Source organism: Oncorhynchus gorbuscha, linkage group LG02 (genome assembly GCF_021184085.1).
Source record: "Oncorhynchus gorbuscha isolate QuinsamMale2020 ecotype Even-year linkage group LG02, OgorEven_v1.0, whole genome shotgun sequence".
Taxonomy (NCBI): Eukaryota; Metazoa; Chordata; class Actinopteri; order Salmoniformes; family Salmonidae; genus Oncorhynchus; species Oncorhynchus gorbuscha.
In genome coordinates, this window is record NC_060174.1 from 22839429 (window position 1) to 22857904 (window position 18476).

General features: G+C 43.9%; 1 protein-coding gene and 1 long non-coding RNA gene across 2 annotated transcripts in view; both read left to right on the plus strand.

Annotated features, from left to right (window-relative positions):
* The first annotated feature begins 474 nt into the window (after positions 1-474).
* The window catches only part of LOC123999362 (potassium/sodium hyperpolarization-activated cyclic nucleotide-gated channel 2-like), a 100700-nt gene continuing 82698 nt past the window's right edge, over positions 475-18476 (plus strand). The window contains exon 1 of the mRNA XM_046305039.1: positions 475-1103. Within this exon, the coding sequence (XP_046160995.1) occupies positions 715-1103 (389 nt within the window). The 5' untranslated portion in view covers positions 475-714. The remainder of the gene's footprint in view (positions 1104-18476) is intronic.
* On the plus strand, positions 2650-17517 carry LOC123999369. The gene is made up of 5 exons (XR_006832443.1): positions 2650-2964; positions 11126-11241; positions 11340-11454; positions 12393-12609; positions 12773-17517. It is a non-coding gene; the product is annotated as an uncharacterized LOC123999369 (long non-coding RNA).

Sequence of the window (18476 nt, forward strand, 5' to 3'; positions counted from 1 at the left end):
GGGAAAGATGACGAAGTTTGGCAAATAGATTTATTTATAGACTAATACACTTGAAACAAATAGCCAAACCGAAAACTGCAGACATTACGAGTGCCTCCCCCGCGATCAAACCGATATAAAAAAAATAAATGAAACGCAGCCTAACGAGATCAAAAATATCAATTAGCATGCAAATCGAAGCAATGAAGAATTGAGTGTGTGTGCGTTCACGCGAAGTGGGGAGGGGGATTCTGCCAGGGGGGTAATTTTCGGCACAACACCGGCTCCTTTGGTGGTGGAGGTAATAGGAACCTTGGAAGTATAAAGATTAAGACATTTACACCAGGAGGGGGAGCAGCGTCAACAAGAACTGCAAGAACTCGAATAACAATGAGCTGTGGCTCATGCAAGGCGAGGAGTCCGCACCTAGTGTTCCTACACGCGCCACAAACTGTGCTCTGTTTTGCCAGGGAGATACTGCTGGCGGTGGCGCCTCAGACTACAGGGCTGAACAGGACTCAGCCACAGGAACAGCGCTAACCGGGTTGGCTACTGGTTGGACAGGTGAAGGCATTACCGGTATGATATGCAATAAAAGCGGAGATTGCAGAAGGGACCCCAACATTTCTGGGAGCCTGTCCTCCATCATATTTTAGGCAGGAGAAGCAGACAGCAGGAATAGTTGAACCCGACGACGGGAAAAGGCAGTCTAGATGTAATTCAAGAGTCGCCAGCATGGACGGTTCTATTACCTCAGCGGGGACATTAGCACAGGGACAAGGGACCGAGGTGGCCGGGGCAACAACTACTGCCACTGTGAAAAAGGACCCCCGAGTTTCCTTCTCAAATGCCCCTAGTAGAAAAGCATCGTACTCTGTGCAGAACCAACAGAAGATGAATTCTGTCTCATGTTTTAAATCTGAGGATATATCCCAGGTTGTGACAGATGAATGGGAACCAAATGACAATCGAACATACATGCAGCGGCAATTTAGTTCCATGCTTCAGCCTGGAGTTAATAAATTTTCACTGCGTATGTTTGGGAGCCAAAAAGCTGTTGAAAAGGAACAACAGCGCGTCAAATCGGCCGGTAATTGGATTATTCATCCATACAGCGATTTCAGGTAAGTGTAAAGTGGCACTGAGGTTGGGCGCAAATTGGTTATCCATGGGCTGAACAAGTATAATCATTTATCCAAGACACAACTTTAATTTAAATCACAATTAACCAAATTGATATTACGCATTGGAAGTAAACTATGGAGGAATGTTAAATGTGCAGATTTGTTGACATCCATCTTTTGCTGTCAGTGAGGTTTGCAGCTTTTCATCAGTAATGAATCTCCACTAAATGCAAATCTGAAATTATAGACCAAAAGATATTGTCAAAACACCGAATCTAAAAGCCGAAAAAGTCGTTTACACATTCTCCTCATCATTGCGCAGTTTTGATAGATTTGTGTCTCATGACCTTTTCCAAGATGGAACATAGTTGGTTTAGGGACGCGTGTTGTGTACTGCTCAAAACGTAGTAGTTAACATACAAAGGAAAGGCCTATCTAGTAATGTCTCACGTTTGTAATGAATAGTCTGGGACTTGCAGTGATGCCTCCTGCACAAATCAACTGACCAAAAATGACTTGTTGGTGGTGAAGTTACTTGGTAAACATAATATTAAACTATTATTTAGGCAGGCTAGCCTAGTGGTTAGAGCGTTGGGCCAGTAACGGAAAGGTTGCCAGAAGTTGACTGGCCACCCCACATAGCCTGGTTCCTCTCTAGGTTTCTTCCTAGGTTTTGGCCTTTCTAGGGAGTTTTTCCGAATCACCGTGCTTCTACACCTGCATTGCTTGCTGTTTGGGGTTTTAGGCTGGGTTTCTGTACAGCACTTTGAGATATCAGCTGATGTACGAAGGGCTATATAAATACATTTGATTTGATTTGATTTCTTGCTTCATCGAATCCCCCGAGCTGACAAGGTCAAAAAAAACGGTCCTTCTGCCCAGTTAACCCACTGTTCCTAGGCGGTCATTGTAAATACAAATTGGTTCTCAACTGATTTGCCTAGTTAAATAAAATATTAAAGCTGCAATATGGAACTTTTTGGGGACTAGATCAAATTCACATAGAGAAGTGAGTTATAGATCTGTCATTCTCATTGAAAGCAAGATTAAGAAGCAGTAGATCTATTCTATGTGAGCTATTTCCATGCTTCCCGTTCTTAAGTTTCATTTTTTTAGTCTTTTACTTTCGGTTTTGTACACCAGCTTCAAATAGCTGAACATACAATATATTTCACAGCTGTTTAGATGGTACAATGATTATCTACACTATCCTTGCTTGTTTTATCACATAAACTGAAATTAGCAAGCAGGAAACGGAGGAACGATTTCTGCATAGTGTATCTTTAAATACACATGAAATAATTGTCCTATAGTTCCTTTATAAAAAATGCTTTATGGGCAATTTATTAAGCATGCTTTCAGTTTATTTTTATTAAAGTCAGGCTTTTTCTTCTGTAATAACTTTCCAAAAATAAAATGCTATTTAGCCGCTAATGTGGCTATCATACAGAACTACACATCCTGATGCAAGTTTTGACGTAACCACTCAAGGCGCAGGGTGGAAAGAACCTCCACATTTCTTCATGCAAACTCATCCACAAGTAACCTAGCAAGTAGATATTACAGCCTTTCTAGTTTCTCGTGTAAATAATTGATATTTTGTATTTCTTGTGTGTATTCTTGTTTAGCATTTTTCAAATGACCTAGCTAGCTATCGTAGCATTTTTCATTACTCTCATTTTTTAAATTACCCTGGCCTTTTTAGCTAATTAGCTAACCTTAGGTCTCCGTCGATCAGAAGCAAGGATGGTTCTGTGCTCTACACTGGATTGTAACCAGTAACGTTACTTTGATAAGCACACGTGTATTTGATCGTTTTCCGTCCTCTGAGTGAGAGGCTTCGCTGGAGTTGTGTGATAAGGTAAGCCCTGTTTGCTAGCTGCTAACAAGCTATTTTGGTCAAAGAGCTGTGGTTAGCTAGATGCTTTTGAAAATTAGCTAGATAATCACTGACTGTAGTTACGTGTACAACACACTTTACTTTCCTTACAAGTAAAAATAAAACAAAATAGGATAGCATAATGACTGTTTTGATCTTTTATTATTGACCTATTATTAAGTTCTTTGTGAGCTAGCCAGCTACATAACGTTAGCTCACAGTTTGCGTAGTCATACTTTTTCACTTGGTGACATGCTAGCTAACGTTAGCCTACCAGGGCAGATATACAGCTAGCTGAATATCGCCTGGTGCGCTAGGTAGTTAGGCACCTTGGTTGGCTAGTTATCTACATTAGCTAACGTTAGCTAGCTAACGTTGCACGATATCTCACCCTGGTGTAGTGGGACTTTACCAATAAGTGGTGACATGTTGAAACAAATCAAATTTGATTTGTCACATGCACCGAATACAACAGGTGTGTAGACCTTACCGTGAAATGCTTACTTACAAGCCCTTAACCAACAATGCAGTTAAGAAAATAGAGTTAACAAAATATTTAGTAAATAAACAAAAGTAAAAAGTGAAAAATAAAAAGTAACACAATAAAATAACAATAATGAGGCTATATAGTCGAGGTAATTTATACATGTAGTTAGGGGTAAAGTGACTGCATAGATAATAAACAGCGAGTAGCAGAGGTGTAAAAACAAAGGAGGGGGGGGGGTCAATGCAAATAGTCTGGGTGGCCATTTGATTAATTATTAAGCAGTTTTATGGCTTGGGGGTAGAAGATGTTAAGAAGCCTTTTGGACCTAGACTTGGCGCTCCGGTACTGGTTGTCGTGCAGTAGCAGAGAGAACAGTCTATGACTTGGGTGACTGGGATCTTTGACATTTTTTGGGGCCTTCTTCTGACACCGCTGAGAATATAGGTCCTGGATGGCAGGAAGCTTGGCCCCAGTGATGTACGCACTACCCCCTGTAGCGCCCAGGGTTGGGTAGGTCACTTTCTAAATGTAATCCATTACAGTTATTACTTACCTGTCCAAAATTGTAATCAGTAACGTAACTTTTGGATTACCCAAACTCAGTAACGTAATTTGATCACATTCAGTTACTTTTAGATTACTTTCCCCCTAAGAGGCATTAGAAGAAGACAAAACTGTACAGTTTAAGTCGGAAGTTTACATACACCTTGTAAACTCAGTTTTTCACAATTACTGACATTTAATCCAAGTAAAAAATACCAATCTGAGGTCAGTTAGTATCACCATTTTATTTTAAGAATGTGAAATGTCAGAATAATAGTAGAGACAATGATTTATTTCAGCTTTTATTTCTATCATCACATTCCCAGTGGGTCAGAAGTTTACATACACTATATTAGTATTTGGTGGCATTGCCTTGAAATTGTTTAACTAGAGTCAAATGTTTTGGGTAGCCTTCCACAACCTTCCCACAATAAGTTGGGTGTATGTTGGCCCATTCCTCCTGACAGAGCTGTTGTAACTGAGTCAGGTTTGTAGGCCTCCTTGCTCGCACATGCTTTTTCAATTCTGCCCACAAATTTTCTATGGGATTGAGTTCAGGGCTTTGTGATGGCCACTCCAATACCTTGACTTTGTTGTCCTTAAGCAATTTTGCCACAACTTTGGAAGTATGCTTGGGGTCATTGTCCATTTGGAATACCCATTTGCGACCAAGCTTTAACTTCTTGACTGATGTCTTGAAATGTTGCTTCAATATATCCACGTAATTGTCCTCCCTAATGATGCCATCTATTTTGTGAAGTGCACTAGTCCCTCCTGCAGCAAAGCACCCCCACAACATGATGCTTCCACCCCCGTGCTTCACGGTTCTTTGGCTTGCAAGCCTCCCCCTTTTTCCTCCAAACATAACGATGGTCATTATGGCCAAACATTTATATTTTTGTTTCATCAGACCAGAGAACATTTCTCCAAAAAGTACGATCTTTGTCCCCATGTGCAGTTTCAAACCATAGTCTGGCTTCTTCCTTGCTGAGCAGCCTTTCAGGTTATGTCGATATAGGACTCGTTTTCCTGTTGATATAGATACTTTTTTACCTGTTTCCTCCAGTATCTTCACAAGGTTCTTTACTGTTCTGGGATTGATTTGCAATTTTCGCACCACAGTACGTTCATCTCTAGGAGACAGAACGTGTCTCCTTCCTGCGCGGTATGATAGCTGCGTGGTCCCATGGTGTTTATACTTGCGTACTATTGTTTGTACAGATGAACGTGGTACCTTCAGGCATTTGGAAATTTCTCCCAAGGATGAACCAAACTTGTGGAGGTCTTGGCTGATTTCTTTTGATTTCCCCATGATGTCAAGCAAAGAGGCACCGAGTTTGAAGGTAGGCTTTGAAATACATCCACAGGTACACCTCCAATTGACTCAAATTATGTCAATTAGCCTATCAGAATCTTCTAAAGCCATGACATCATTTTCCTGAATTTTCCAAGCTGTTTAAAGGCACAGTCAATTTAGAGCATGTAAACCTCTGACCCACTGGAATTGTGAAACAGTGAATTGTAAGTTAAATAATCTGTCTGTAACCAATTGTTGGATAAATTACCTGTGTTATGCACAAAGTAGATGTCATAACCGACTTGCCAGAACTATAGTTTGATAGCAAGACATTTGTGGAGTGGTTGAAAACGAGTTTTAATGACTCCAACCTAAGTGTATGTAAACTTCCGACTTCAACTGTATGTTACCAATTGAACGATATCTATTGCAGGATAAATCAATGTTAAAGTTTACATAGCTGGCCATATATAGATGTTTAAAACTTTTTTTTGTGTGTGTTGATAATGTAGGCTTCTTCTAACCCATTGCTTTCTACTACATGTAATAATATTATTAAATGATATCTTTACATTAAAAACCAAAGTCTTATCAGAGTTCCAGTCATTTCAATAAATGTTATACCCCTTGATCGTCAAGCATAGTACTTGGAGATATGGAAGTATAGATTAGCCAAATAGTTTTTACCTGAGCATAACCCCAAAACTAAGGACTTATTAGCCAGCCCTACTCTGTTGTTTATGATTTTGTTGTCATAGAGACCTGATTGGGGCTCATTGATTCGAGTTGAAAAATAAATTCTGCGCTCATGGAATGGCATGCTTTGAGCGCTACTTAAAAGTGCTATTTACATGTGAAAAATGTATGTCATATGCTGCATTTGCTATAGGCCTATTGTTTACATTTTTGTTGGTGACACTTTGATATATTGATAATATGCAGCTGTTTAAAGGGAAAATCAACAGATGAAAAAATAACAAAATTGTTGGACCTCTGTTTTGGTAAAAAGCTGAGGGATAGGCCTGGAGAAATGTAACCACTCTCAGATTAATAGACAGTGCTATGAATTTAAAGACTGACCATCCATGATAGCAACATGATTGTTTTAACCATGTTATGAGGGTATACAGTGTGTGTTTACATTTACAATGTTTACAAACATTGGAGAAAAACAAGCTTATATTTTGGGTTCTCATGGAGTGTGACAGGTATGTTATATTCTTCAAGAATTAAAATATATAGAGTACCAGTCAAAGGTTTGAACACCTACTCATTCAAGGGTTTTTCTTTATCTGACTATTTTCTAAATTTCTTCATAATAGTGAAGACATCAAAACTATGAAATAACACATATGATATCATGTAGTAACCAAAAAAGTGTTAAACAAATCAAAATATATTTTATATTTGAAATTCTTCAAAGTAGCCACCCTTTGCCTTGTTGACAGCTTTGTACACTCTTGGCATTCTCTCAGCCAGCTTCTCCTGGAATGCTTTTCCAACAGTTTTGAAGTAGTTTCCACATATGCTGAGCACTTGTTGGCTGCTTTTCCATCACTCTGCGGTCCAACTTATCCCAAACCATCTCAATTGGGTTTAGGTCAGGTGATTGTGGAGGCCAGGTCATCTGATGCAGCACTCCATAACTTTCCTCCTTGGTCAAATAACACTTACACAGCCTGCAGGTGTATTGGGTAATTGTCCTGTTGAAAAACAAATGATAGTCCCACTAAGCGCAAACTAGATGGGATGGTGTATTGCTGCAGAATGCTGTGGTAGCCATGCTGGTTAAGTGTGCCTTGAATTCTAAATAAATCACAGACAGTGTCACCAGCAAAGCACCCCCACACAATCCCACCTCTTCCTCCATGCTTCATGGTGGGAACCACACATGCGGAGATCATCCTTTCACCTACTCGTCGTTTCACAACGACGGTTAGAAACAAAAATCTTGAATTTGGACTCATCAGACAGATTTCCACAGGGTTAATGTCTATTGCTCGTGTGTCTTGGCTCAAGCAAGTCTCTTATTCTTATTGGTGTCCATTAGTAGTAGTTTCTTTGTTCCTTGTTTGTCAACAGTTGATGTTGAGATGTGTCTGTTACTTGAACTCTGTGAAGCATTTATTTGGGCTGCAATCTGAGGTGCAGTTATTTGTAATTCATTTATCATCTGTCTCTGCTAGGTAAAGCCCTGCCTTATCTCAGCTCACTGGTCACCTTAGCAGTACCCACCCATAGCACGCGCTCCAGCAGGTATATCTCACTAGTCACCCCCAAAGCCAATTCCTCCTTTGACCACCTTTCCTTCCAGTTCTCTGCTGCCAATGAACTGCAAAAATCACTGAAGCTGGAGACTCATATCTCCCTCACTAGCTTTAAGTACCAGCTGTCAGAGCAGCTCACAGATCACTGCACCATTACATAGCCCATCTGTAAATAGCCCATCCAATCTACCTCATCCCCCTACTGTATTTTTTAAATTTTATCTTGCTCCTTTGCACCCCAGTATCTCTACTTGCACATTCATCTTTACATTAATCACCCCAGTGTTTAATTGGTATATTGTAATTACTTTGTCACCATGGCCTATTTGTTGCCTTACCTCCCTTATCTTACCTCATTTGCACACACTGTATATAGATTTCTTTTCTACTGTAAATATTGACTGTATGTTTGTTTATTCCATGTGTAACTCTGTGTTGTTGTATGTGTCTAACTGCTTTGCTTTATTCTTGGCCAGGTCGCAGTTGTAAATGAGAACTTGCTCTCAACTAGCCTACCTGGTTAAATAAAGGTGAAATAAATAAAATAATCTGCAGCAGATGTAACTCTGGGTCTTCCTTTCCTGTGGTGGTCCTCATGAGAGCCAGTTTCATCATGGTGCTTGATGGTTTTTGCTACTGCACTTGAAGAAACTTTCAAAGTTCTTGAAATTTTCCACATTGACTGACCTTCATGTCTTAAAGTAATGATAGACTGTCATTTATTAAATACAGGTTACCCCTTTAAGTTTATCAAATGTGTGCGAGTGTGAGCATGTGTCCTTTAGGCCTATAGATTTTTTAAATCAGCGTATATTACATTGGCTGGGATCCGCACTATGCAGCTGTTGCAAGAGCGCATTTTTCACTGGCTGTCCACTGGTTTCAACAACAATGATTGATAAGCAGCTTAAACTTCTTGAATTCAACCATTATTGGGTTCAAATACACATTTAGATTTGTGAACCACCATCCACAACGACCACAATCCGTAAATCGCAAATAGCTAAACGAGGGAGCAGCAGTGTGATTCACATACATGCGCTATGTAGAAATCAATAAGTGATATCTGTATCGCCGTAGACTACATCACTGCTGTCATCCTTACCTCCAAGCGTTTATGGAAGTTGGATAATCTTTGGATGCCGACAGCAGTCGCACCATTGGAAGACATACCTTGGACCAAAGCCTATTGCTGTGCTTTTCCCACGATCGATCAAACACATTTGGTGTTTCATCATAGTGGTCTCTGTCTTGTGGTCAGACTCGCTCAGGTCGAACAAACTTAAACGTGCGCAATTTTTCAATGCTGATTAGAATGTCATTGAGAAAACAGGAATGTGTGAAATATGTTTTTCCCGAAACATCCTTTCTGAATTTAAAAGTAATCCTTGAAGTAATCATCTAGTTTTTCCAAAGTATCTGTAATCTGATTATATAATTTTTTCTTGGTAACGTAATGGATTACAGTTACTGTTTTTTTGTAATCCCTTAAATGTAACATGTAATCCTTTACTCCCTAGCCCTGTTAGCGTCTTACGGTCAGATGCCGAGCAGTTGCCATACCAGGCGGTGATGCAACCAACCAGGATGCTCTCGATGGTGCAGCTGTATAACTTTTTGAGGATCTATGGACCCATGCCAAATCTTTTCAGTCTCCTGAGGGGGAAAAGGCCACATCTTCATTACTTTCTTGGTGTGTTTGGACCATGATAGTTTGGACACCAAGGTACTTGAAAATCTCGACCCGCTCCACTGCAGCTCCATCGACGTGAATGGGTGCTTGTTCGGTCCTCCTTTTCCTGTAGTCCACGATCATCTTCTTTGTCTTGTTCATGTTAAGGGAGAGGTTGTTTTCCTGGCACCACACAGTCCCCGGGCCACTAGGAGCGCCGCTTCTGGATGAGCATTTTCTTGTTTGCTTACGGCTTTATACAGCTCGTTGAGTAAGGTCTTAGTGCCAGCTTCGGTTTGTGGTGGTAAATAGGCGGCTACGAAAAATATAGATGAAATCTCTCTTGGTAGATAGTGTGGCCTACAGGTTATCATGAGGTACTATACCTCGAGACTACCATTAACTACTCACCGACGAATTCTCACAAGGCACCCTGATCTCCGCCACCTGTATTTACTTATTTTCTTCACGTGAATGACAGGGATTTGGGCCTTGTCTGGGAGCAACATTACTTATATCCTTTGCGTCGGACTCATTAAAGAAAAAATCTTCATCCAGTTCGAGGTGAGTAATCGCTGTTCTGATATCCGGAAGCTCTTTTCGGTCATAAGAGATGGTAGCATCAACATTATGTTCAAAATAAGTTACAAACAGTGTGAAAAAATACACAAAATAGCACAATTGGTTAAGAGCACGTAAAACGGCAGACATCCCCTCCGGCGCCATTCTTCTGAATTAGCAAATGTGCCTAACGTTAGTGATTAGCGCTAACTAGCTAACATTATTTAACATTAATTAACATGTCACCACAGGGAAAAGTGTGACTACATGAACGGTGACCTAACGTTAACTAGCTGGCTATCAAAGGACTTGTGGGTTTAATGTTTTCCCGTACCAAACACAAAACGGTTTTGTTCCACGAGTGCATAGTTACACGACTAATAAAATGACCTGTGAAGTCAGTTATAATAATAATAATAATAATATATAGTTATACACGTCAACAGGGATGGAAATTAAACTAGCCCGAGGATAGTACTTTTCAGACTGGGCTAGTAGACAATGTGCCAAACTAGCCTGACACAACAGTGAAATGGCTGTGAAATGAAAATGTGCCAAAATTTACAAACATCGCATGCCACAGATTTAGGACCCGGGCTAGTAGAAAATTGTGGTCTGCTGGCCAGTGCCCAAAATCCTTATGTTCCATCCCTGCATGTCAGTCCCTTTCAGATGATCCCCCTAAAACTGTGTGTCCTCCTCAATGACCTCACCGCTGAGGGTTTTAACTTCACCCTTGATAATTAGAATCAGAAGTACAGTCGTATAGCTCATCACAATACTAAACCTCTTCGGCAAATAGTACCCTAGACAGTCCTGATCATCTAGTTGAGCATTCCAGATAATTCCATCCCAGCAGAAATGTCCCATTCACATTGTAGAATTTTAGATGTGCAGATAGATGAAAGCCCAGTCCATTTTACAGTTACTTTAGTCAAGTGTAGGTCTGTGGGTTATGGAATTTTAATATAGATTTGACCATTTTAGTAATCAACTTCGCTAGCTAGTAAAAGTTAAACATTTTTTTTATTTCCGATTGGTGGACTGGAAACCCTGTGGCAACAATCAGGTCTGTATCTGTCATTTTCCGGTGGGAAAGAGAAATGGCCCTGTATTTACCAGAGAAAGATCCAGACTGTTGATTGGGAAAAAAGAACGAACAATGAGGCATGAGGATTGGGTGTTGAGGGAAAATTTGTCACATTGTCCAAGGTGGGTTTGTGTTATGATAAACAATGCATTTTCTGTCCAGATAAAGATGTTGATAGGGCATTGAGAAAGACCCACCACTGACCTAATGTCTCTTTGTTTTCCAGTCCAAAAGGAGTGCATCCCTTGTGCTATCTGGCGCATGGACATCCTTTGCCAGTGTGATCCGAGTGCAAGTGTCAAGTTGTAGAGACTACAACAGATCGAGCCTGTGGACGGACAGGTCAGTAACTCATCAAATATGATACAATATTGTGTAAAACATAGAATTCATAAATGCATCCACATTTTTACTTTATGTCCCCTTTTCTCCATGTTTAGACATGTGGAGTGACATGCGAAACACCAGGCTCACCCCAAGAGAAGCAGTGCATAATCAACACCATCCTCAGCAAGGAGATATGCTGGAAATTAGTTACTCTCTCTAACTCTGGGGGTAAGACGTAATTTAAACATCACAGCTATAAATTCCCACTGTGCCCATTATAAAATGCAATATGAATTGTGTCGTACTAGTGAATGAAACTGGGAGGAGATGCACTCAGACCAGCCTTTGTGATTGAACTTACGTTAACTACATTACTTTAGTTGGCTGCTTTGAGCAACACTTGAATGTAATATAACCTTTTCTAGGAGCCTATTGTTTGTGTATGATCTTTATTCATTGTTCACTTGTTTTTCAACAATTTCATGTATAGGCAGGGATGACTGGGACCTTCAGCTAGTAAGACACAGGGAGCAAGAAATTATTTGAACATCACAGATATAAATTACCACTATGCCCATGATCAAATGAACTACATTACTTTAGTTGGCTGCTTTGAACAAAACTTGTATGTAATATAACTATAATTTTTCAGGTATGAGCCAGATGCATACAGTGTCGAAGAATCAAAAGTTTATTTCTAGTACAGGGGCAGGCAAACAACAGGTCAAAGGGAGGCAGAGGTCAGTAATCCAGAGAGGGTGCAAAAGGTCCAGAACGGCAGGCAGTCTCAGGGTTCGGGCAGGCAGGGGTCAATAGACCAGTGAGGTGGGGCAAGGTATAGAACGGCAGGCAGGCTCAGTGTCAGGGCAGGCAGAATGGTCAACACCGTGAAGGACTAGAAAACAGGAGCAAGAACAAACAGGAGCAGGGGAACAAACACTGGTAGGTTTCACGAAACAAAGTGAACTGACAACAGACAAACAGAGAACACAGTGATAAATACACAGGGGATAATGGGGAAGATGGGTGACACCCGGAGGTTGGTGGAGACAAGCACAAAGACAGCTGAAACAGATCAGGGTGTGACAATTACCTATTCTGGGAGCCTAGTGTGTCTGTATGAACTATGTGGAATAATTTTGGACCATTGGCTTCCCTGAAAACAGTTGCTGACAAGCGGAGCAATAGGAGTCTGTCAGACGTTGTCATGCTGGATGGGAATGGTGATGGAGGCTTTGGTGGTTCACACAACGAAGAAGCAGATATCCCTTCCAATGATGTGGAGTTGACGTTGGACCTTGTTGCCAGGAAGGATTGTCTTCACAGAGGCAGTAAAACCCTCCTTCCATATAGGAATCCTTCAACTTCACTGTCTCTTCAATAGTAAGTTCCCTTGCACCATAGGGACACTTGACCTCCAACACAGCTGTGGTGCCCACTCAGAATCCCAGACCCCGTGAACAAAAGCCCTCCCGCACATCCATCCCTGTAGCCATTTTAAATGCCTTGATGCCCTCCTCTTTGTTACCTGTGCCCCACTTTACAGACACCCATCCAACGACTGTGATCTGAGGACCCTTTTTTAGCAGTGATGGAGTTACACGCTTGGCCCTAACCACTGCTCCATAATTTATGGCTGTCAACCTCCATCTTCTCATGGTGTGTCAGTTGGGGTTGGTGCAATGTCGAACTATTGCCTGCCATATAGCTTTCGGCTGCTCCACCAACAGCGCCATGCCAACCAGGATGCCGGTTTGCCCGAGGTGCCTTTTTTAAATTTTATTTTATTTTTTACAATTTCCAGTACAGACAGGAATGACAGGGAGGGTAGCAGTTGTTCTGGCTCAGGTTCAGGGAGACATGCCATTCCACTGAACCTTCCCCAGAGATGGTTCCTTAGCTACTGAAGATCCTCCTCTGTGGGCTCCCAGGACAGAGGGTTGTTGTCTTCAGCCAGGTACAGGTCCTCCACTGACTGCACCTTTTTGGTCACGGCTGGCTTCCTCCATTAGCATTCCACATCCGTACGGCTGAAATTGTGACCCACCAAAATAGGCTGCATGGCTACCTGTATGAGCTCCACGGAGGCATAGAGGGAATCACCTGGTCACCTACAGAGACCTGCCAAGATGGAAGATGTTAAGTGCCACATGCCTTTCAATACATTAATTTGAACACCTTGAAATACATTTGTTGTAAAAAATGTGCTGTATAAATAAAGTTTGATTTGAATGATGACATATTCTGGTTAATGATAATTGATTAAGTGTATCTTTCTTTGTAGAATGTTGACAGCTGTATAGAACACATTGTATTGCTAAGATTCTCAAACTTAACTTGATAGCTACACTCCGATACAGGATAAACTTTATCTCTCATATTGGCCCTGACCAAACCAATAAGTTGCCCCTCACTAGAGCTGTACTTCTACACATGGTATCAAGGTATCAACTGTCCCAGATGCAGACAGTTGTGAAGTAACAAAAGTTTATAACAAAAACGGGGGCAGGCAAACGACAGGTCAATGGCAGGCAGTGGTCAACAATCCAGATCAGAGTCCGAAACAGGAGACAAAGGGCTGTGAGACATAGTTTTAATCCTAGACACATGAAAAGTGGGATTTATACGGAGGGTACGGGGCAACATAAGATGAACAGCAGAAGGGGCTAATCATTGTGAGGATGGGGAAAGGGCCAGTACAATGGGGGGAAAGTTTGCAGGACTCCACCCGGAGGGGCAGATCTCAAGTAGACAGCCATACCCTCTTCCCGAGACGACACCGGGGAGCCGGAGTCCGGTGTCAGTCCGCTTGTCGCCTATACCTGGAGGTAGTCTTGAGAAGAGCCGACTGGGCTCTCTTTTTGGTACGGCGACAGTGGCAGACAAACATCTGGCCCGATGGTATGCCGGCCTCTTCCTCTTGCTCCGGGAAGAGCAGGGGAGGGTGTTGCCCTCGAAAGGCGAGAGTCCGGTGGCAGAGCAGGGGAGGGTGTAGCGGGCTTATTCAACACACACGAGTTGCTGGCTCCAGGTGGTGGGTTTGGCGGAGACAAGGCAGCGAAGAGTGGTCTCAAGGTCTTGATTGGCTTGCTCTGACTGGCCGTTGGACTGAGGGTGGAACCTGGAGGACAGGCTGGCCGACGACCCAATGAGTGTGCAGAACACCTTCCAGAACCGGGACTAGAACTGAGGAACCCGGTCGGAGACCATGTCCACCGGGAGTCCATGGATCCGGAAGACGTGCTGCACCATGAGCTGGGCCGTCTCTTTGGCAGAGGGTAGCTTGGGGAGAGGAATGAAATGGGAGGCTTTGGAAAACAGGTCCTCTACTGTCAGGATTGCAGTGTTGCCATCAGACGGTGGGAGACCTGTGGAGAAGTTCAGGGATATGTGAGACCAGAGACGGTGAGGGACAGGCAATGGTTGAATGAGACCAGCTGGAGCTTGCCAAGGAGTCTTGTTCTGCGCACAGATCGTGCAGGCAGCGATGAATGCGGAGATGTCCGGAACCATGGTAGGTCACCAAAAGCGTTGCCGCACAAAGGCCAGGGTCTGATGGGAGCCCGGGTGGCAGTCTAGCTTGGAGGATAGGTTCCACTCCAGGAGCGAGGGGTGGACATCATCAGGGTCAAACATCTGGTTATCTGGGCCCCCCGGGGTTTTGCTGGGAACATTGCACCTCATGGAGCTGCTTCTCTATTCACGAGCTGATTAACGTCGCCAGGCACGAGGAGGGAAGGATGGTCTCGGGGTCCGAGGGTGTAGCCGCGGGGCTATAGTGGCATGGCAGCGCATCCGGCTTGATATTCTTGGATCCCTGTTGGTAGGAGAGGGAGAAGTTAATCCAGGTGAAAAGCAGGGCCCACCTAGCTTGCCTGGAATTGAGACGCTTGGCGGTGTGGAGATAGTCCAGGTTCTTGTGATCAGTCCACACAATGAACGGATGTTCCGCCCCCTCCAACCAGTGTTTCCACCCCTACAACGCCATCTTCACTGCGAGAAACTCACGATTTCCCACATCGTAATTCCTCTCTGTGGCGTTGAGGTGATGGGAGAAGAAGGCGCAGGGGTGTAACTTGAGGTCCAGGGCAGAACACTGGGACAGGACAGCCTCACTCCGACATCCGAAGCATCGGCCTCCACCACGAACTGACGGGACGGGTCAGGAGGAACCAATATGGGAGCTGTGGTGAAGCAGTGCTTGAGGTCCCGTAATGCCCGGTCAGCAGCTGGGGACCACATGAACGGAACCTTGGGCGAGGTGAGTGCCTACAGCGGGGAAGCCAGGGTGCTGTAGCCCCGGATAAAGTGGCTATAAAAGTTGGCAAAATTCTAGGAGACGTTACACACTGCACTCTGGACGTAGGCTGGTGCCAATCCACTGCCGGTCTCACCTTCCCGGGATCAATCTGTTAATTTCCTGCAGCGATGATGTAACAAAAGAAGGGGATGGAATTCACATTTCTCCGCTTTCACAAAAAGCTGGTTCTCCAGGAGGCGCTGGAAGACCTGTCGGACGTGGAGCACGTGTTCTTGGGTTGAGTATGAGAACATGAGGATGTCGTCGAGGTAGACGAAGACGAACCGGTTCAACATGTCGTGGAGAACATCCTTAACCAGGGCCTGGAACACAGCTGGAGCATTGGTAAGGTCGAATGGCATGACCAGATGTTCGTAGTGACTGCTGGCTATATTGAAGGCATGCTTCCACTTGTCCCTTCCCTGAATCCGCACCAGAAGGCCGAGGTGACGAGTGGTAGCGGTTATTCACTGTGATGTCATTGAGGCCCCGGTAGTCGATGCACGGGTACAGGGTTTTGTCCTACTTCTCCACAAAGTAGAACCCTGTGCCAGCGGGGGAGGCAGAAGGACAGATACACCCTGCAGCTACGGAGTCCTCAATGTAGTTCTCCATGGCCTTGGTCTCCGGACCCAACAGAGAGTACAGTCATCCCTGGGGCGGGGTGGTGCCAGGGAGAAGGTCGATCCCACGGTCATAGGGTCCATGCGGAGGAAGTGAAGTGGCCCGGGCCTTACTGAAAACCTCCTGTATATCCTGGTATCCCACGGGAATGGCAGAGAGGTCCAGGGTAACTACCGAGTCCACAGGAAGACTTCCCAGGGCAGGCTGCGCTGACTTCAAGCAATGGGTGTGGCAGAACAGGCTCCAGCCCATGATGGCTCCAGCAGTCCAGTTAATGAGGGGATTCTGTCGCTGGAGCCAAGATGATCCCAATACCACAGGAACCTGAAGAGACTTAATTAGAATGAATTGGACTGCCTCGCTCTGTTTCCCTGACACTCGTAGGTTGATGGGAGTGGTATTGTGGGTGACCAGGCCTATAGAGCGCCTGTCCAGTGCTCTAAGATGCATGGGAATGGAGAGGGGCTCAGTGGGGATGCCCTCCTCCTTCCTACATTACCGTAGCCTCCCATCGATCCGGATGGTCAAGGCAATGAGCGAGTAGATATCCGTCGGTAGTTCTCGGGCTGCTAGCTCGTCCTTAACTTCCTCCGATAATCTGTGCAGGAACGTGTCGAACAGCGATTCCAGGTTCCAGGCACTGTAAGTTGCCAGAGTCCAGAAATCCCCCGCATAGTCTGCCACACTGAGGGAGTCTTGCCAAAGCTGCAGTAACTTCCGGGCAGCCTCTCTCCCAGACAATGGAGAATCTAAAACCTTCTTCACCTCCACCACAAACTCCTCCAGACTGAAGCATTTGGCCGACTGTTGTTCCCAAATGGCCATAGCCCAGGCGAGAGCCCTCCCGGACATAATCCTGATAAGGTACATTGTCTTCGAGCGATCCGAGGGGAAGGAGGAGGGCTGCAGTTCGATGATGAGAGAAACGCCGGACAGGTTCCGACTCTCCAGCGAAGCATTCTGGGGGAGGTAAGCAGAGGTTTTGGGAAACCGGGGGTGGCCGGGGCGGCCGTGCTGCTAACAGCCGGGTTACTGAGGGGCTGGGAGGTTATCATCGTGGTAGGCGGCCAGAGAGACAACCTGCGGAATTCCTCCAGCAATGTGTTCAACATGCGGTCATGGCGTTCAGCCAAGGTTTGGAACCCTTCCATAAGACCACGAAGCAACTCCTCATGCCTTCCAATGGTGGCTCCTTGGGAGGAGAGGGCATTGCGGAGCTGGTCCGAGTCTGCTGTCCGTCATGGCCAGACCCAGATGCAGACAATTTCGAAGTAAGAAAAGTTTATTACAAAAACAGTGGGGCAGGCAAACAACAGGCCAAGGGCAGGCAGAGGTCAGCAATCCAGAGCAGAGTCCGAAAGGTACAAAACGGCAGGCAGGCTCAGGGTCAGGGCAGGCAGAGGTCAGTAATCCAGGGGGATGTGACAAGGTACAGAACAGCAGGCAGGCTCAATGGTCAAAACCGGGAAAACTAGAAGACAGCAGCTAGAGAAAGACAGGAGCACGGGAAATACACTGGTATGCTTGACGAAACAAAACAAACTGGCAACAGACAAACAGAGAACACAGGTATACATACACTGGGGATAAATGGGGAAGATGGGCGACACCTGGAGAGGGCAGGAGACAAGCACAAAGACAGGTGAAACAGATCAGGGTGTGACACATGGCCAGACTTATAGTGGTATTTTCCCCTTTTAAATGATCTAATGCGCATCATTGAAAAATGCCATAAGGTCTGAAATAGACACAAGTTGATATACTGTACAAACAATTATCTAGTAATTATCTATGTAATACAAAATACACTTTTGATCTGCTGGAGTTTAGTCAGTGGCTAGCTAAGACAAAGGGGACAGAAGAAGTTCAACACTTTATTCAATTCATTTCAATACAGCACATGGATTCATTATGTATTGTGCACAGGTATCTGATCGTGCTAGTGAACGGTAGCTGACAGTGTCGGCTAGAGATGACGTGCAGGAGCTTCCTGCATACATTTGTAGTCTTGCTGAGGTCTTCTCTGTTGCTAATTACCATTTTACATTTTTTGATAGTAAATTGAAGCAAATATATTGATGAAACTGACCTTGTCCGACAGGTCAGTTTCATGTTATCAAAACATCACGCCAAGGTAAGCCTACACGAAACACATACTTTATTTGAAGTGTTTGTAAAATTCACAATGTGTAAAATGAATTATGAAAAGATCATTGGAACCATTCCGTGTTTGACTGATAAGTTTTATGGGTCATACGTTAATTTTTTTTTTTGCACCATTACATATTAATAAAATTATTTTACCTTTATTTAAAGTCAGTTAAGA